The sequence below is a fragment of the Haemaphysalis longicornis genome, unplaced genomic scaffold (assembly GCF_048455015.1).
Source record: "Haemaphysalis longicornis isolate Haplotype H1 unplaced genomic scaffold, Haemaphysalis longicornis Haplotype H1 scaffold_2, whole genome shotgun sequence".
NCBI lineage: Eukaryota > Metazoa > Arthropoda > Arachnida > Ixodida > Ixodidae > Haemaphysalis > Haemaphysalis longicornis.
The window spans coordinates 191,200,638-191,216,856 of record NW_027526295.1 but is presented as its reverse complement, the minus strand read 5'-3'; the positions used below and the strand labels follow the sequence as shown (position 1 = coordinate 191,216,856).

The 16,219-nt window shown below is 44.6% G+C and overlaps 1 protein-coding gene across 1 annotated transcript in view; it reads right to left on the bottom strand.

Moving 5' to 3' along the window:
• The window catches only part of Cbc (protein CLP1 homolog), a 29,119-nt gene extending 13,604 nt beyond the window's left edge, over positions 1–15,515 (bottom strand). Inside the window, exons 1-10 of the mRNA XM_077698973.1 lie at positions 15,347–15,515; positions 15,018–15,095; positions 14,814–14,927; positions 13,369–13,494; positions 12,310–12,423; positions 6,287–6,314; positions 5,218–5,388; positions 5,038–5,127; positions 2,106–2,206; positions 355–493 (exon numbers count right to left, since the gene is read on the bottom strand). Coding sequence (XP_077555099.1) covers positions 355–493; positions 2,106–2,206; positions 5,038–5,127; positions 5,218–5,388; positions 6,287–6,314; positions 12,310–12,423; positions 13,369–13,494; positions 14,814–14,927; positions 15,018–15,095; positions 15,347–15,376 — 991 coding nt within the window. The 5' untranslated portion in view covers positions 15,377–15,515. The remainder of the gene's footprint in view (positions 1–354; positions 494–2,105; positions 2,207–5,037; positions 5,128–5,217; positions 5,389–6,286; positions 6,315–12,309; positions 12,424–13,368; positions 13,495–14,813; positions 14,928–15,017; positions 15,096–15,346) is intronic.
• Positions 15,516–16,219: the final 704 nt, after the last annotated feature.

Here is a 16,219-nt window from a genome sequence, read left to right as displayed (position 1 = left end):
GTAGTAGTGTTCTGCCATGACTTTAAGCCTAAAGTTCCCTACGGGTGCCGCCTACGCACGGAGGTGGCTGATCCGAGCACTTCCAAGCTGGCGCCACGGAAGCGTTCTCCCCAATTGGCGCAAAGGTCAAGTCCCGTCCACACGCCGTGTGCGGATTGGCACATCGCGCGCTAGCCTCGTTCGCAGAAGCCTAGCGTGCTTCGAGAAGCACCTTCGATAAGTGCGCCTTAAGGAACGTTTGCGAAGCGCAAGGCGCCCTTTTCTCATTCTTGTCCTTTTCCGACACTTACGAAAGGCTTCCTTAAGGCATAAGTTAAGTATGCTTTCTGAATATGGGGGCTAGCATCCACTTACCGCCTATCTTGTAAATCTTGATGTCTGCAAATTTGACATCGAAGGAGTGTGGATACAAGGGAGTCTTGAGGCCATAGAAGTACTCCCTTACTCTGGAGTCCCTACACTCTGACCTCATGGACTTGCTGCGCTCCACTACCTGCAGGCATAGAGTACAGCAAAGCACTCAAAATGATATGGCGAACTGTGAGCAGAGTAGTACAGTGATATACATACAACATTCCACTCCAACAGTATAGGCTGCTTTTGTGCACAAATGCTAGTTTTTACGCACAAAACCGGTACCAATTGTCTTACTGGAACCACACTCTCTGTCAACCCATAAATCCATGCAAGAACAGTTTCACTGGCCTTATGACTATGCGGATTTAATATTGAGCCCGACATTACAGACCTCATCCAGGCACGGAGACTATGTTCTCGACAGAGTCAAAGTACAGCAATGCCTAGAGACAAAATGTTTCGTGTGCACCGAAGAATGTTGTTCGGGATCTTTTGAAACTGGAATGTGGGCCAAATGTTGTTTGGGCAGTCTAAAAAACCCCAAGTTTTAAGGGCAAGCAGAAAACGACAGGCTGTCTGACATTCCTCCTCAGAAGTATCTGAAATGATTTGGAGTCAAAGAACTTAATTTTCCACACTATAATGTCCAGATGGGCAGTATTGTGGTGGTATATTGGAGGAACTTTTGAGCATCTGTATTTCTGTATTAAAATGCATTCGCCAAATGTGTTTGTATCTTTCTAGCGAAACATTCATACAACGTATTGATTACCTTGCTATGCACTGACATCTTTTTACCATTATTGATGAAAATGATGTATTTTTACAGCAGAGATCGTATATGACCTGGAGTGGGGTTTCTGAGACAGGAACCGTTTTTCGCTTTGCTATTCCCAATTCTTTTGAGAGTGCTCCATCTTGACGAAACCCTGATCTGGCCCTTCGAAATCTGACAAAAAATATTGCCACGACCCAGGGCTTTTGAATTTTGCAAATGATATACCTTTGTTATTACTTGAACTTGCGCCGGTTCACAGCACTAAAAAAGACTTTTCTGGTTCGCAAGCCTTGTGAGTAGAACTGAGACTGAGCTAGCACTGTTTGAGTGTGGCATTTAGTAACTTCAAATTTAAATTTGCACATATTTCTGCGCATCATGAAGTGCTACTAATCACGCCAGGTTCTCAGCACACATCTGGATCCTAGTTAATTTGACAAGACTGCCTCCTCCCTTCTTTTTTCTTTTGCCTCATCTTTGTCAATGTGCTCTCACAAGCTATGGTGCACGGTGGTACGGCAGTTTCTTCATCTCCTCAATACCAGTGCAGTACAGAACATGCCCCATGCCTGATACAGAGTGGGCTGATTGATTGTACGATTTAATGCGCCGACGCAACGCAGGCGATAAGGCGCACCTTAGTGTAGGTCTCTGGATTAATTTTGACCGCCTGGGGATCTTTAACGCGCGCCGAAATCTTGTACACACGGCGTTCTTGCTTTTCGCCTCCATCAGAAAAGCAGCCACCGCAGCCGGGAATCGAACCCGTGTTCTTGTGCTCAGCAGCGCAACACTTTAGCCACTTAGCCACCACGGCGAGTATACAGAGTGGGCTGCCAAACTAGGTCCTGTGAGGAGCATGCTGTCACAGAGGCAAACGGAGAGAGCAGGGTATTGTTGCCCTTTCCACCTACGGGATGCTTTTGAGAGGACTATAGCCGCACTTAAAGAAAAGAAAGGTGCTGCTCACCCCTCCAGATTTTGGAGTGAATACCACCTTGACGAACCCCGGCATGTCCCTGACTAGTTCGTTGTACAGCCGCTCATTGTCCATCACTAGGACAACATCCACTGAAAAAGACAGGCAAAAACACAAGCTTTCCCTCTCCAACCTTAGCTCCCAAAAGGGAAACCCGTCACAATAGCATCAACAACTCAGAATCTATGGCTTAAGTGACCGAGCAACAGCAGCGAAAACTTGCACAAAACTAAATTTTGAGTTGCTTGGCGATTTGTCCCATTTACAGGTAATACAAAACAAAACGTCGCATGCAGAATGAAAAAAAAAAAAAAAAAAATGAAAGCCAGCAGAGAAGACGAAGATCACTTGAACCTTTGTCGAGCTTCTGCCGAGGGGTTTGGCAAATTCAGCTTTTAAAGACACGACAAAACTACCTATATCCATCCATTGACGCAATTGCAAACACCAGCTTAGCCATGGGAGAAACTGATCCCATCATTTGCGCACCCTGTCTGACCAAACTATGTTTACAAGGTATGTAAAACTATGACAAAGGCGAAAACAGGAATAGGGTAGCAGATATTTTAATTTACTTTCTAGTTTAGTCACAAATACAGATGTGTTAACAAGTTACATTCATCCTCCAGTTACAAAATCTGTGCCCACTCTATCAGCAAAAATTCACAGCATGTGGTAAAGCTCGGCACTTACTTTTGCAGCCTTAGCAGCCAACACCAAAAGATGTAAAACATCAGGAACTTTTGAATACACAAAAGAACATGTGCATGCTGCAAAACTGCTTATGATGTATTGATTGATTTACTACACTTTTACGTTTGTCACAGCTACTGAGGCTGAGAAAATGAATGAGCGACTTTACTGCATGCCATAAACCTTTGCCGAGAGTGGAGCAGATATTGAAAAACGTACCCCTAAATAACTCTGGGAGGAATTCACAAAAAAAAAATGCATTAACATATACAGTCAAGCCCACTTAAAACGGTACTGTTTATAACAATATATTGGCTATAACGATGAACAGCTATGGCACTGTCCACTTTTGTATGCTTTCCGTGGTAAAATAAACCACTTACGTATTACAATACTTCAGTGTCGCGATATCGGCTATAACGACTGAATCCGGTCACAGTATGCACCAACAATGTGAGCTGGCGCCGGTCGCTGGCACACGCTGTGAGCCGTGATGCGCCTCATCCCTTAAACCCCTCATCCCTTTCACCCCTCGGAAAACAAGTTGACTGCCCTGCTTACGAGAAAGCGAGGGAGGAGGAGAGCAGTTTTCCTTCCTAAACCCCCTCCCGGCACCACCGCTTTGGCATCGTCTGTGCGCCTGCTCACTTGTGGGTTTGGTTCTTGTGTCACATGCGCACCACTTTGGATTTGACTGGGTGCCTATTCAGCTGCCTCCGTTTTTCCTTGTGAGGGACATCAGGGCTGATGTTTTGGTAACGTCTGAGTGCCTCCCTGAAGAGGCAATCGTTGCGTGGATGCGCGCTGCAGACAGCGGTGACAGTGACGACTATGACGATGCTGTTGCGCAGCCTACACAGATAGTGTGTTCGCAGGAGGCCCAACGCATGATACAGACCCTCAGGCGCTTAGTTTTCACCAAGGACCTTTTGCTCACCGAGGCAAAGCACCTATAGATGCCCTTGAAAAAGATGTGCGCCAGCTCTCCCTGCAGAAAACAAAGCTGACCGACTCTTCGTCTCTGCAAATGAGTAATAGTACGACCTTGCTTGCATGCAAATAAAATCGTGTAAGCTCTGTTTCGTCTTTTTTTTATCGCAACCCGCTTATAACAATTATTGGTGATAACGGTGAATTACTGTAACTTAAAGACGACGATGCTGCAAACTGATTTCCATTTTGATTTTGTCATGATCATCCCCTTTTTTTGCACCAATATTGGTGAAAATTTCATGAATAAATGATACGAGTGGCTTTAAAAGCCACGGTCCTGAAAACCAAGTTCTTTGGGGCTTCATGTGCAAAACACCCACATGTAGTACGACGTTAGGAGCATGTCATGAAAATGAATCTGCCAAAACCAAAGTATGGTCTACAGTTTAAAGGTGTTTCTGGCATTTTATAGCTCCTCCCATGCTTTCACACACTGTTGCAATTTGAAGGGATAAAACGGAAGCTACATCAAGGAATGCTGCTTTCCACATGTCTATGTTGGGTTATTCACATAACTGTACATTTGTTTTCTTTATTCCTAGAAAAATAAAGAGGCTGGGGGGATTGAGGATTCACTGGCTTTTGTTGGCATGGTAATATATATAATAAAACAAAATGCAGTTACAGTAACAGGAAAAGTAAAAGCAACTCTGATATTCGGCAGCTGGACTCGGATGTTCAATTTTTCTTAAAGTGCACACGGCTCTGCTCAGCTGTTGGCAGTGTAGGACATATATGGTGGCTTTCATTATATTCAGAACTGCACTTGTCAACTGTTTTTAAGTTTTTAAGCTATGTAGTTCTTAAGGCTCCCAACAATGCGAACCCCTTTATCTTGTATGTCCGGGCAAAGAAATGACAAAATCCTGTTTGGGCCACAATACTTTTCTAATATGCTTTGAGCTGTCTTCAAAGCAATGAATTTTGACAGAAGTTTTGTCTAACCCATTCTTTCGAGCAGAGCGTTCCCATCAAGTGCAAATTGTTTACATAATCCCTACAGATCACAGCAAACACTACAGAGATAAAATTTCTGTAAAAACAGGAACAAAAAAAGGGGGGGGGAAGGAGGAAGGGGGAAGAAAAGAAGAAAAGTTTACAGCATCATTAGTGAATGAAAAAAAAAAAATAAAGAAAAAAAGAGGCTGCTTAAAAATCTGTGCCATAATATCATGACTTAAATGAATTTTTAACACTAGTTTTAGCGGGAGATAAACACAGTGGAACAAATCCTCACCTTCGAAGGCAAGCGCTGCATGTGTAATAGCCTTGTAGCCGGTTCCTTTCACCCAGCCGCACGTGTTGATAATGATCCCACTGACGCTCGCTAAAACAAAAGAAGAAGAAAGGACGCCCGCTTGATTAGGTCATGACCCCGAGCGAGGCCAGATCACCGCTCGCTGCAAAGGAGGCCCACCCTTCTTGTTGCTTTCGGCGCGCTGGTTGATGACCTCGGCGAGTCGGGAGACCAGGACATTGTAGAGCGTGGCATTGGTCCCAGGGGTGCTGTGGCCATAGTGGTACACCAGGGGAGCCTGCTGGGAGAAACCCTCCTCCACATCTGCCGGCCTCTCCACCAAAAGGGCACCTGGGGGGATGCGGTCAGATGAAGTCACCACGTCGCCAAAAAGGGTCGCCACCAAATGCTGCCAAGCGACAGCAAGTGCCTGGGATGTTGTTACCCGGCAAGCAATGACCTGGGCTACAGCCCATGTGGGAGTTGATATTCAAAGCTTCCAAAGATGCCAGGTTAGCCCAAAATGCCAAATCGGGACCCGTAAACGACGTTCCAAGATGATGTTTTACAAAAATCTAGTAGTTACACTGTTGATTGCCACTAACCAGAGCTTCAGTTGCAGCTTGTTTCTTTAGCTATGATGTTGCATGAAAATTTGTTCACGAGGCAGTAAGCAGGTTACAGTTTACCATGCTGCTTTCTTTCCTGATATGTACCTTTATTATTTTACATATCTAGAATAGCTTTAACTCTGCAGATAGCCTGATCCTACCCTGCTCTTCACAAAAAGTCTTTTTTGCCATTATTACACGACAGCAATGCCTCCGTACTTCTTTCCATGATGTTTCACATTTCCCTTTTCTTTTGTTGTTACACGACAGCAATGCCTCCGTACTTCTTTCCATGATGTTTCACATTTCCCTTTTCTTTTGTGCTTCCATTCATTGAGAGCTCGCACCTAAAATAACCAAATCATAAGGACACTGGTGTGCAAAGATGCCAAGCAACGGACTGCCTCACAGCACCATTACCATTATTTCTTGTTAGTTTGCACCCAACTTGTTCAGTTGGTCAACACAGTCACAAAAATTGTAATAGAGAGAACAATGCAGTACTTCTTTGGGGCCTTTTTAGTACTTGGTCGAACAGCTTGGGTACTAAATGTTGGCGACAATTTCGCGGTGATTCTAAAAATGAAGTTTTGCTGAACCTGCCTGAGAAGTGAGTAGGCGGAGGAATATTTAAGTACCTATGGTTCCTGGTATGGATATCTGGCCCTGTGGAAAAGAGAAAAATAAAAGAACAAGGTCTCTTAGGGATCTGCCACACTGAAAATTGCAAACAGCAAAGCACTAAATGCACACAATAATGATGATGCAGCAGCTGTAAAGTTCTGTAGTGGTGCATCATCATCTGCTTGCGGCACCATTACCCTCGTCATGAACGGCTACCTGCCATCATCCTTAGCGGTACCTAGCCTTCAGCGACAGCGATGCCACGCGTCACAACACAGACAGAACATGACTGCATGCCTGGGCGGTCGCCTGCCATCACTGCTCCCTAGTTTTCCGGCAGGGCCTACACATTTACAATAAATGTAGGAAGCCACAGTCTACTAGTCCATGGCTCCTTCCTACAGTTTTATTTTAAAAAGCAATATTTATTTATTGCTTTTAGCGATAAATAAGCAATGAAATAAAATGCAACAAAATAAGCAATAAAGAAATAAATAAGCAATAAAAAGCAATTTATTGCTTTAAAAAGCAATAAATACAGTTTTATTTCAAAAAGCAATTTTATTTTTAAAAGAAATTAATCAACAATTTAGGTTTCGTCAATACACGGCTCTTTTATAGAAATGTTGGGCACATTTCAGGAACGGCCGCGGTGGCCATTTTTCTGATTGAGGCTAAAAGTAAAAACGCCCGTGTTTTCGAGATTTGGGCACATGTTAAAGGTCCCCAGGTGGTCAAAATTAATCCGGAGCCCTCCACTAATGCGCACCTCTTTGCCTGCGCTGTGTCGGCGTGTTAAAGGCCAACTGCACTCAAATTTCACCTCTAGCAAATTTATTTTTAATGTGTAGTAAGTACCCCCAAATCAGCTAGGATGCGGGTGGTAACCCCGTGAAACGCCTCGTTAATCAGTCGGAGCAGTTAAAAAAGCTCCGCTGCAGACCCCACTGCACCTGCCGGTGGATCGCGTAAACAAGCATGATGGGCCTGTGATGTTCCAGCCGACAGGGGCTTCTTCCTCTGGCCAGCCACGCAGCTGGAGAACCGGTCGTGCTCCGCCGCGCATGATGCGCCCATTTGCTGCCCCGTGCGCACGTAGAGCTTGCGCGCAGGCTTGCTCCCGAGTTGTTGACCATCCGACCGGTCACTGGACGTCTTCAAAGTCACTGCAATGGCCGCGCTCTCCTCGGTTTCGGTTTCAAAACCACCAATTTTTGCTGCCCGCATGCGGCGTCCACGTGCATATTTCAGCTGTTGTATTTCGCATGTTGCTTTCTTTTTCAGCAGACTATACAGGAATAGGGTTTTCAAGAGGTCGAAATTTTGAGTGCAGTTGGCCTTTAAACCCTACAATCAATCAAATCAATCACACTGCACGAAAAGGTGCCGGCACCATATCTCATTTCTAGTGCACGTGCTAAAAGCGCCCAGTATGCAACGGACAGGAATTGTTGGGAAAAAAAGAAGGCAAAGGAGGTGCGGGAGGTAGAGGGAACACTTGGATCTTCGCAGCTGAAAACAGTAGGCTTGTATGGTAATACATAGCACGCATGTGTACAGCCATAGAAAAATGAAATGAGAACACGAAAATAGGAACCAGAACAGGCAAAATAAAAGAACATGGATGGTGGAGATAAAATAATGGCTCGCTAGTGCTATATTTGGAAAGACACATTTTCAATCTTTGTTACAGTAATTAGGCCACGCAACAATTTCACTTGCACGGAAAGAAATCGCGTTATCTTTGTGTTCTGGTTCATATTTTCGTGTTCGCATTTCATTTGTCCATCATTGTCCACGCTGTACGGCCATTTCACATGGCTGTACAGCGTGTTTACTATCCCTGCACCAACTGAAAGCTATTAAACTGCATCAGATAAGCCCTGCCTTGTCACCAATGCAGGGCAAATCGGAAGAGCTGGTATGGTGACACACCACAGCGGTTTTGTTTCTTTCCATGGAGTCACTTCCTTTGACAGAGCAAAAAGTGAAAACACCCATGTTTCGAGATTTTTGTGAATGTTAAAGATACCGTGGTTGTCAAAATTAGTCTGCAGCCCTCCACCACGGCACGGGTCATAGCCCAGGTGCAACTTCGGTGCGATAAAGCCGCAAAAATTAAAAATTAAAAAAAAAAAAAAAAAGCTTTCGACTTCTTTTGACAGCTGTTGGTAAAGGTAATTTGCCTTTTTCTGGAAACTGCGGTTGCAGCATTGCAGTCCTCCTCCATACATGCTTACGTGGGTCTGAACGTGTCTGCATTTGTTTACGGCAACAATGCTGCGCTACGTGGGTTAATTGGCGTATTGATGGGAGGTTGTGGCCGTTACTACACCAGGGTGGCCAATCCTGCTCTGGTGAGGGAGTGCATTACCGGCAATGGTCGCCGGGGTAAGGCCACACCCCAAGCCCCTTTGTGCAATTCCATCAATACGTGGATTTTTTTTTTTGGTGGGAATTGTTTGGCACCAGGATTCGAACCACGGTCCTTCTGCACGTGAGGCGGATGCTCTACCTCTACCTCTACGTCACTGCCACGCCATTGTAAAGGCTATTCAACAATGGACTATATTCACATGATCAATCAGGTGATAGAGAAGTGAGCGGAGTATACTTAACCCCTATATATAGCCTTCATAGATTATGAGAAAGCATTTGACTCGGTCGAAACCTCAGCAGTCAATCAGTCATTATGGAACCAGGGGGTAGATGAGCATTATGTAAGAATAGAGGATATCTACAATGGGTCCACAGCTACCATCATTTTCCATAAGGAGAGCAGTAAAATACCTATAAGGAAGGGAGTCAGACAAGGAGACACAATTTCTCCAATGTTATTCACAGCATGTTTAATGTTTACAAGAAGTATTCAGAACGTTGGATTGGGAACAGGTGGGAGTAAGGGTTAATGGAGAATACCTCAGTAACCTCAGATTTGCTGATGACGTTGCCTTGCTAAGTAACTCGGGGGACGAATTGCAAAGCATGCTTTCCGCACTGGGCGAACAGAGTAGAACCGTGGGACTGAAAATTAATATGCAGAAAACTAAAGTAATGATCAATAACCTCGGGACAGCACAGCGGTTTGAGATAGGTGGCGAGGCAGTGGAAGTGGTAAGCGAATATATCTACTTAGGCCAAGTTGTGACCCCGGATCCCAACCATGAGGCAGAGATAATTAGAAGGATAAAAATGGGGAGGAGTGCATACGGCAGACATTCTCAGATAATGAATGGCAGCCTACCATTGTCCCTGAAGAAGAAAGTGTATGACAGCTGTATCTTACCGGTACTCACCTACGGGGCAGAAACTTAGATGCTCACTAAGAGGGTTCAACTTAAATTGAGAACAACTCAGTGGGCGATGGAGCGGAAAATGATAGGTGTAACATTAAGGGACAAGAAGAGAGCGGAGTGGGTTAGGGAGCAAACTGGTGTTAAAGGAGCCATGAAGAGAAAATGCAAGTTGGTTTTATTCGAAAGATTTCGTGTTTTATAGTGCCCCCAGCGCTTGTCCGGATACAAACGGTGCTTTATTCACTGAGAAATTAAACAATTAAGGTTAAAATTTTGATTTTCCCGCTCAATCGTGCGTTTTCGTGCTCCCAAGTGACATCACTGAAACCGACCGCTCTGCAGCCTAGAATACCTTCATTCACGCATCCGCCGTACAGGGTAGAGACACGTATACGCTGGCGCCGCCATTTTTGGTTGCTCGCTCGCCGCCGAAGCAAGTCATTGTGTCAAAACCGCGCTAATATTATCGCCGCAACGCGATTTATTGAAGAAGTTTGAATCATATTGTCTGTTTCGCGTTGCTAGGTCTCGTGGGAAACGAAAAGAATAACGCGCTGAGTCCGTTGGCCCAATTGCGGCGGCACGGGACCGTTCGAAGGTTGTCTGCACTCTGTACAGCGGTGTTGGTTTGTTCCCGCGTTTCTTTACGTTCCGTAGCCTAGATGGCGCCACCATACCGTGGCAAGCGTTTGGTTTGTTTTTGCCCGCATTTAAACCTGGCTTGTTTTTGTTCTGGGAGCAAATATTCGTTCCCTGAAACAGTGCTCGCTCGACAAATGGGGTCACGTAAGACACCGTTGCTTGCGTCAATCGGCCAGTGTCGTCTGAGACAACCCCAAGCCCCGTACTGCTGTGCAGCGAAACCAGGCATGCTGTGCGCAGTACGAACAGCAGAACGCATCAGTACTTCTATGTTTACATGTGCTTTCGTAACTTCCACTGTTTGTCCCATCATTCTTATTGCTTTGTAAAGAATGTGCCCTAAATTTAAGCGCAAATCGCTCGTTCGTCTAGTTTGTAAGTTCTACCTAATTTGCGTCTGCTTCTGCCAGCCTCCGCCAATCGCAGAGCTTAGCCCATGTGACGACATAGGTTCTGTTGCGGGAAATGAGCTGGTGGGTCGCATGACCATTCCCGTTTTTCCTAATTATGTAGCTTATTTAAGCGAAGTTTACGTTAAAAGTGGTGTCAGTATGATTCTAACGAGACAATCTTTTGAATGAACCAAACATGTGTTTTCTCTTCATGGCTCCTTTAAAGACATATTAGTAAAAATTAAGAAGAAGAAATGGACGTGGGCAGGGCATGTAATGCGAAGGCAAGATAACCGTTGGTCATTAAGGGTAACAGAGTGGATCCCTAGAGAAGGCATGCGTTGAAGGGGGTGGCAGAAAGTTAGATGGGCAGATGAGATAAAGAAGTTTGCGGGGATAAATTGGTCGCAGTTAGCACAGGACCGGGGTAATTGGAGATTAATGGGAGAGGCCTTTGCCCTGCAGTGGGCGTAGATAGGCTGGTGATGATGATGATGCCGCGCTACGTTCAAACACACTGCCCTAAGACATGGGTTCGATTCCTGGCCCCAGTGGCTGCTTTTCCGATAAAGGCGAAAAGCAAAAACGCCTGTGTGTTTGAGATTTCAATGCTCATTAAAGATCCCCAGGTGGTCAAAATTAATCCGGAGCCCTTCACTACAGCGCACTCATCACCTGTGTAGCGTCAGCGCGTTAAACCTCATAATCAATCAAGTTCAAACACATTTCTAGACATGTGCACTGCACCTGCCTCCTTAGCACACCTCTTGTCCTCCGCCACCCCAGCGTTTCCATATAATGTATCGGCCGTTATGGTGAAGCCAGAGTAAGAACAAGTTACGAAGGGTAACGGCACTTCCTATGGTGGCCATATAATGCCATGAGCACATGGCCTAGGTTAAGCCAGCAGCATCTGTCCTGAAAAAAAGAACTGCACGGCCGCCGCGATCGGAATTTCACAGATCTAGAATGAATTTTGGCCACTATCATTTCATCCATCAGGTGCTGCCACCCTCTCTTTTGCCGTTGCAGCCATGAAGCTTCGTAGTCCATGTTTCTTTTCAATGGGACATTTTCCGGCTGCTCGCCCGCACCGCCGCAATGGGCTGTTTTGCCGCCGATATGTATATTCTTGTTTCGCTATTGCAGCTTCGCCTTCTCTCTCTCTCTCTCTCTCTCTCTCTCTCTCTATATATATATATATATATATATATATATATATATATATATATATATATATATATTCTTGCCCCAGAGAGGTGCAGTATTCCCGGCTTGTTACCTTGGCATTCTCAGGAGGTTGTGTAAGGTGTGTATTGCCTGTTGCGGTGTCGTGTGCTTGCTCAGAAGTGTTGGAATGCCAAGCCTAAGCTACAACAAGACTCACTGTTTTGAATTGCACCACACTGGTGAGTTACTGCCAATTTGTGTACAAAAGAACTTGTGAACTGCTGCCTTCGGAATATCCGCTATTACCTGCAAATAAGCTCTTAGTAATCTGATTACCAAGTCAAAACTGCATGAAGGTGAGATTGTCGCTACAGTATAAAGGTGAACTGGTTCTTTGATAAAAAAGGTAATATAAACTTGCACACTGTCAGACCAAATGGCGCAGCAGCAGACCATGTCTTGCTACAGAGCCCCTCTGAGGAAGGAAAAGACAATGCACATTCTAGTTGTGATGAGTGTGAGTAACGAGTACCACACCTGGCCAACGTCAAGGTCCACGAAGATGGGCCGCCGACCCTGACGCACGGCGTAGTTGAGGAGGATTCGGCACAGACTACTTTTGCCCACATCTGTGGGCCCTACCACCATCACCTGCACAAAACATGGACGGACAAACGGAATGCTGTAACACACAAACCAAGCTGGTATGCAGAGCCCTTAGTTTCCGAAATCAGGTTTACATCCACTCATAAGCCAAGCAGTTATCAAAATTCTCTTTAGGTATGAATGTATTTGCTGACAAAAAAGGTAATGAAGACGCAAAGTACGAGACAAACAAAGAACTGTTGTGCTAGATGTGTATGACCAGTCAGCGCACAGCAGTGACAGGTCTCCGATTTTTACCTGCCATTAAAAGTACAATAAATTTCATTGTAACAAAGACCTTGGGATGAAAACTGGCTTCATAATATGCAACACTTCATTAAAAGCACTAACTGTTTGCTCTCAATGCACTATAGTGAGAATCATGAAGAAATTTGAATGAAGTGAAGTTTTGAATAAAGTGGCTTCATTATAATGAGGGTTTACTACACATACAAGTGGCTCCTAAAGCTATGCTATGTACAGTCATAGACAAATGATATGCGAACACACAAATAGCACATTTACTCTCTAAGTAAGTCAAATTGTCCCATTACTCCATAACAGCAGCAAAGTTAGTAAACGTGACTTTTGAAATATGCCACAACCACGTCGTTATTTCATCTCCACAAACCAAATTCTTCAATTTTGTGTGTTTTGGTTCATAATTTTGTGTTTGCATTTCATTTGTCCATGACTACAAGCTATCGCCCGTATACACTGCTTGCTCGGTCCTTATCACTTTTAGTATTAGGCAAACTGAACCAAACAGATATCACCAAAATAAAACTCCGCAAATAAGGCCAGCAAAGTTGGCTTAAGACAACAACAAATTCACAGTAACTAAGTTCCGAATGCAGTACTGCTACCAGTAATTGTAAAATAGGTCACGAAAGTTGTGCCCGATTCCAGGCTTCTAATATGGGGTGTAGTTACAATGGACGTCTTCCTTACTGTGGGCCCCTTGGAATCATCCTCTTCACATTTCTGCCTCATCTGTTCCAGTACTGCATGGACGTTGGCGTAGAATATCATGGGTGTCTCCTTGGCCACATAAGCAACTTCAGTCTTTCCGCAAAGGTAAGCAATATTAAGGAATTGCAAAGAAAAGGATATACTCATTCTTATTCTGATGCACAAGAGACTAGTGAAAAACTATTTTTTTTAATGCGCGAGCATTAGTTCACTATGTTGGTTGAAAGTCCGGCATTCATGGCACACAAAATCCCCGATGAATGGTACCCGAAATGGCCGACACACGGCCCTCAACATGGCTGGATGCTCAAAGGATAAAAAGCAAATCAATAAATGCTGGAAATGACACCACATTTCTCAGGGAGGCTCCTAAAAACAAAGTGACTAATTGATTTGAAGAGAAAATTCAGTAAATTTTGTGCTACGCAGAATTCGAACCGGACTGCGACAAGCACGGAACCAGTGGACCACCACAGCCCAATCAGTGTGGCCGACTTAAGGTGAACGTAGTGATAGGCTTGTGGCATTTGAGTTGGAGGCATGTGCTAGAGACAGGTATTCAGTAGTACAGGAGATATCTGAACATGGTGATCACACGTAGCAATTTAGGTGAGTAACAAAGCACATTCCCACTGATAACAAAAATGCAGGGCTAACAAGGGTGACGGGCCAAGCCTCTAAGTCGTGGCAACCAAAAGATGAAAAGAAGGAGAAGAAAGAAGAAGGAAGAAGAAGATATCGCAAAGGGAAAATGATGATGATGAGAAGACCCATGCATAGCACCAGACACATTCCAATGTATGCACCACATCATTTCTGTGCATAGAATAAACACATTGCCTTGTATGCGACGGGTGTCATACAAATTTCATTGGGGCGGTGTATCCAGTGGCAATCTCTTAAACATGTAGGGCGGTGCACACACTACAAGCATTTCAGTTCTCCAATTCAGCACCAATACTTCCCCTTTATTGCACCATAAGGAGTGCTTAGGCATTCTAAATTTTTTTTTTCTTTATTAACAGTTTCATCTACAATGATCACCACATATAATTATACAGTAGACTCCCATTAAGATGAACAAAGGGGCCTGGAAAATTAGTTCGTATTACCAGAAATTCACCTTAAGTGGAGTTTTTTTGCATTGCGGACATTCAAAGAAAGTAAAGGTGTTGTTCATCTTAACCATGAAGTTCGTCTTAAACGGAGTCTACTGTACATGGTGATTTATTGCTGCGAAGTGGGTGATGTGTAACTTTTTTCACCGAATCGACACCTCCAAGTCAGGCAGGTTTTAGGTAGCATTACTGAAATTTGAAAAATTCCACATATTAGGCATTACTGAGCGTATTCCAAAACAACAGCTGTTGCGTCCTAAAGCCCCCAAATAACTCTACGGGAATTGATGCAAACAAAAAGGATATCTCCAGTGTACAGCCATGCCACGTGAAAACTGCGACCTTGGCTCCGGGACCAAACGTAAACTTCTTGTTTTTCACCAGTTCCACGCCAAATACTTCAGCCAGGCCAGATTTCAACTATCGAGATGGAAACAAACAGCATTGATTACAGTATAAGAACACGCTTGAGCAGCGCACGTTTCTTTTAATAAAAAAACGCGCCGTTACCTCCACGGTGACTTTTTCTTTTCCTTCTACTTCAAAACGGAGTTCTGACTCGGGGTCTATCCGGAATTCTTGCGCTGCCTGTCACACAAAAGAGGACGGTTAGTTCGAATTCAGAAAACGATTACACCAGCACAGCTTTAAACAGTAGCTGTTTGTAACTTTACAGCAATGCTTTAGGCTACCGAGCTCAACAACTGCTCAACGCAGATACACTGCGAGACCGGTTAAAGGAAGAATAAAACGTCTGAATTACGTAACAGCGTTTTACCAGCGTGATTATGAACGGGTATTCAAGCAACAGATTTAGAAGGGTGGCTGGCTAAATATACCTCTTCCTTGGCTTCCTTTTCTTCGCTCATTGTTGAACGATTATCCTAAATTCTATTATCCTAACGATTATCCTAAAGCGTTCAGCGCGGACGTGAAATCATAGATTCATAACACCACGCATAACACCCACAACACACGGATCCAACGTGTTCGGATTGCACGCGGTTGCTGGCGACCTTCGTGCTTCCCCGATATGTCTCTCCGGGATAGTAAGAGAACAGTCCGAGAACTGCATTGAGCGCCGGAACGGGTCCAGTGCAGTCCACGGATGGTTTGTCGAAGAGGCCCGTGCGTAATCATGATGATGTTTATTATGAATTACCCTAAAAGAAACACGTGGAGCACCAAAATTGGTAATGTTATAAGTTTTCTGCAATTTTTTTATATAATTTTGTACATTTTTATTATTCGGTTGTAAAATTTTGGGTAGCTTGAAACAGAAACATGCAATTAGCACGCTAAGCGCGAAATTTAAAATGGAAGCTTGCGTCGCTCAAAATGCTGTTACGAAGCAGATGCGAACTATTTACAGGAACCACGATCAAAAGGCGTGCCCTATCGGGGGAGTAATTTTTTGTACAAGATGTCATCATGAACCACGAACGGGGTGCGCGAAGTAGGCAACTGGGCCGAGTTGAAGAAGGGAGTCAGCGAAGGATCATTGCGCTGTTCTTGAACGGGTACAGCAGCCGAAACAGTTGCCAGAGATTCGTCGAAATTATCGTCGTTACCAGGAGCCGTCTCGACAGGGAGGCGTGACAAACAGTGAGTATCAGTGTGTCGGCGACCACTCTTATACGACGCCGAAAAGGCATATTCCTGTAGTCGCAGGACCCAACGAGCGAGCCGGCCGGATGGATCGCGAAGACCCA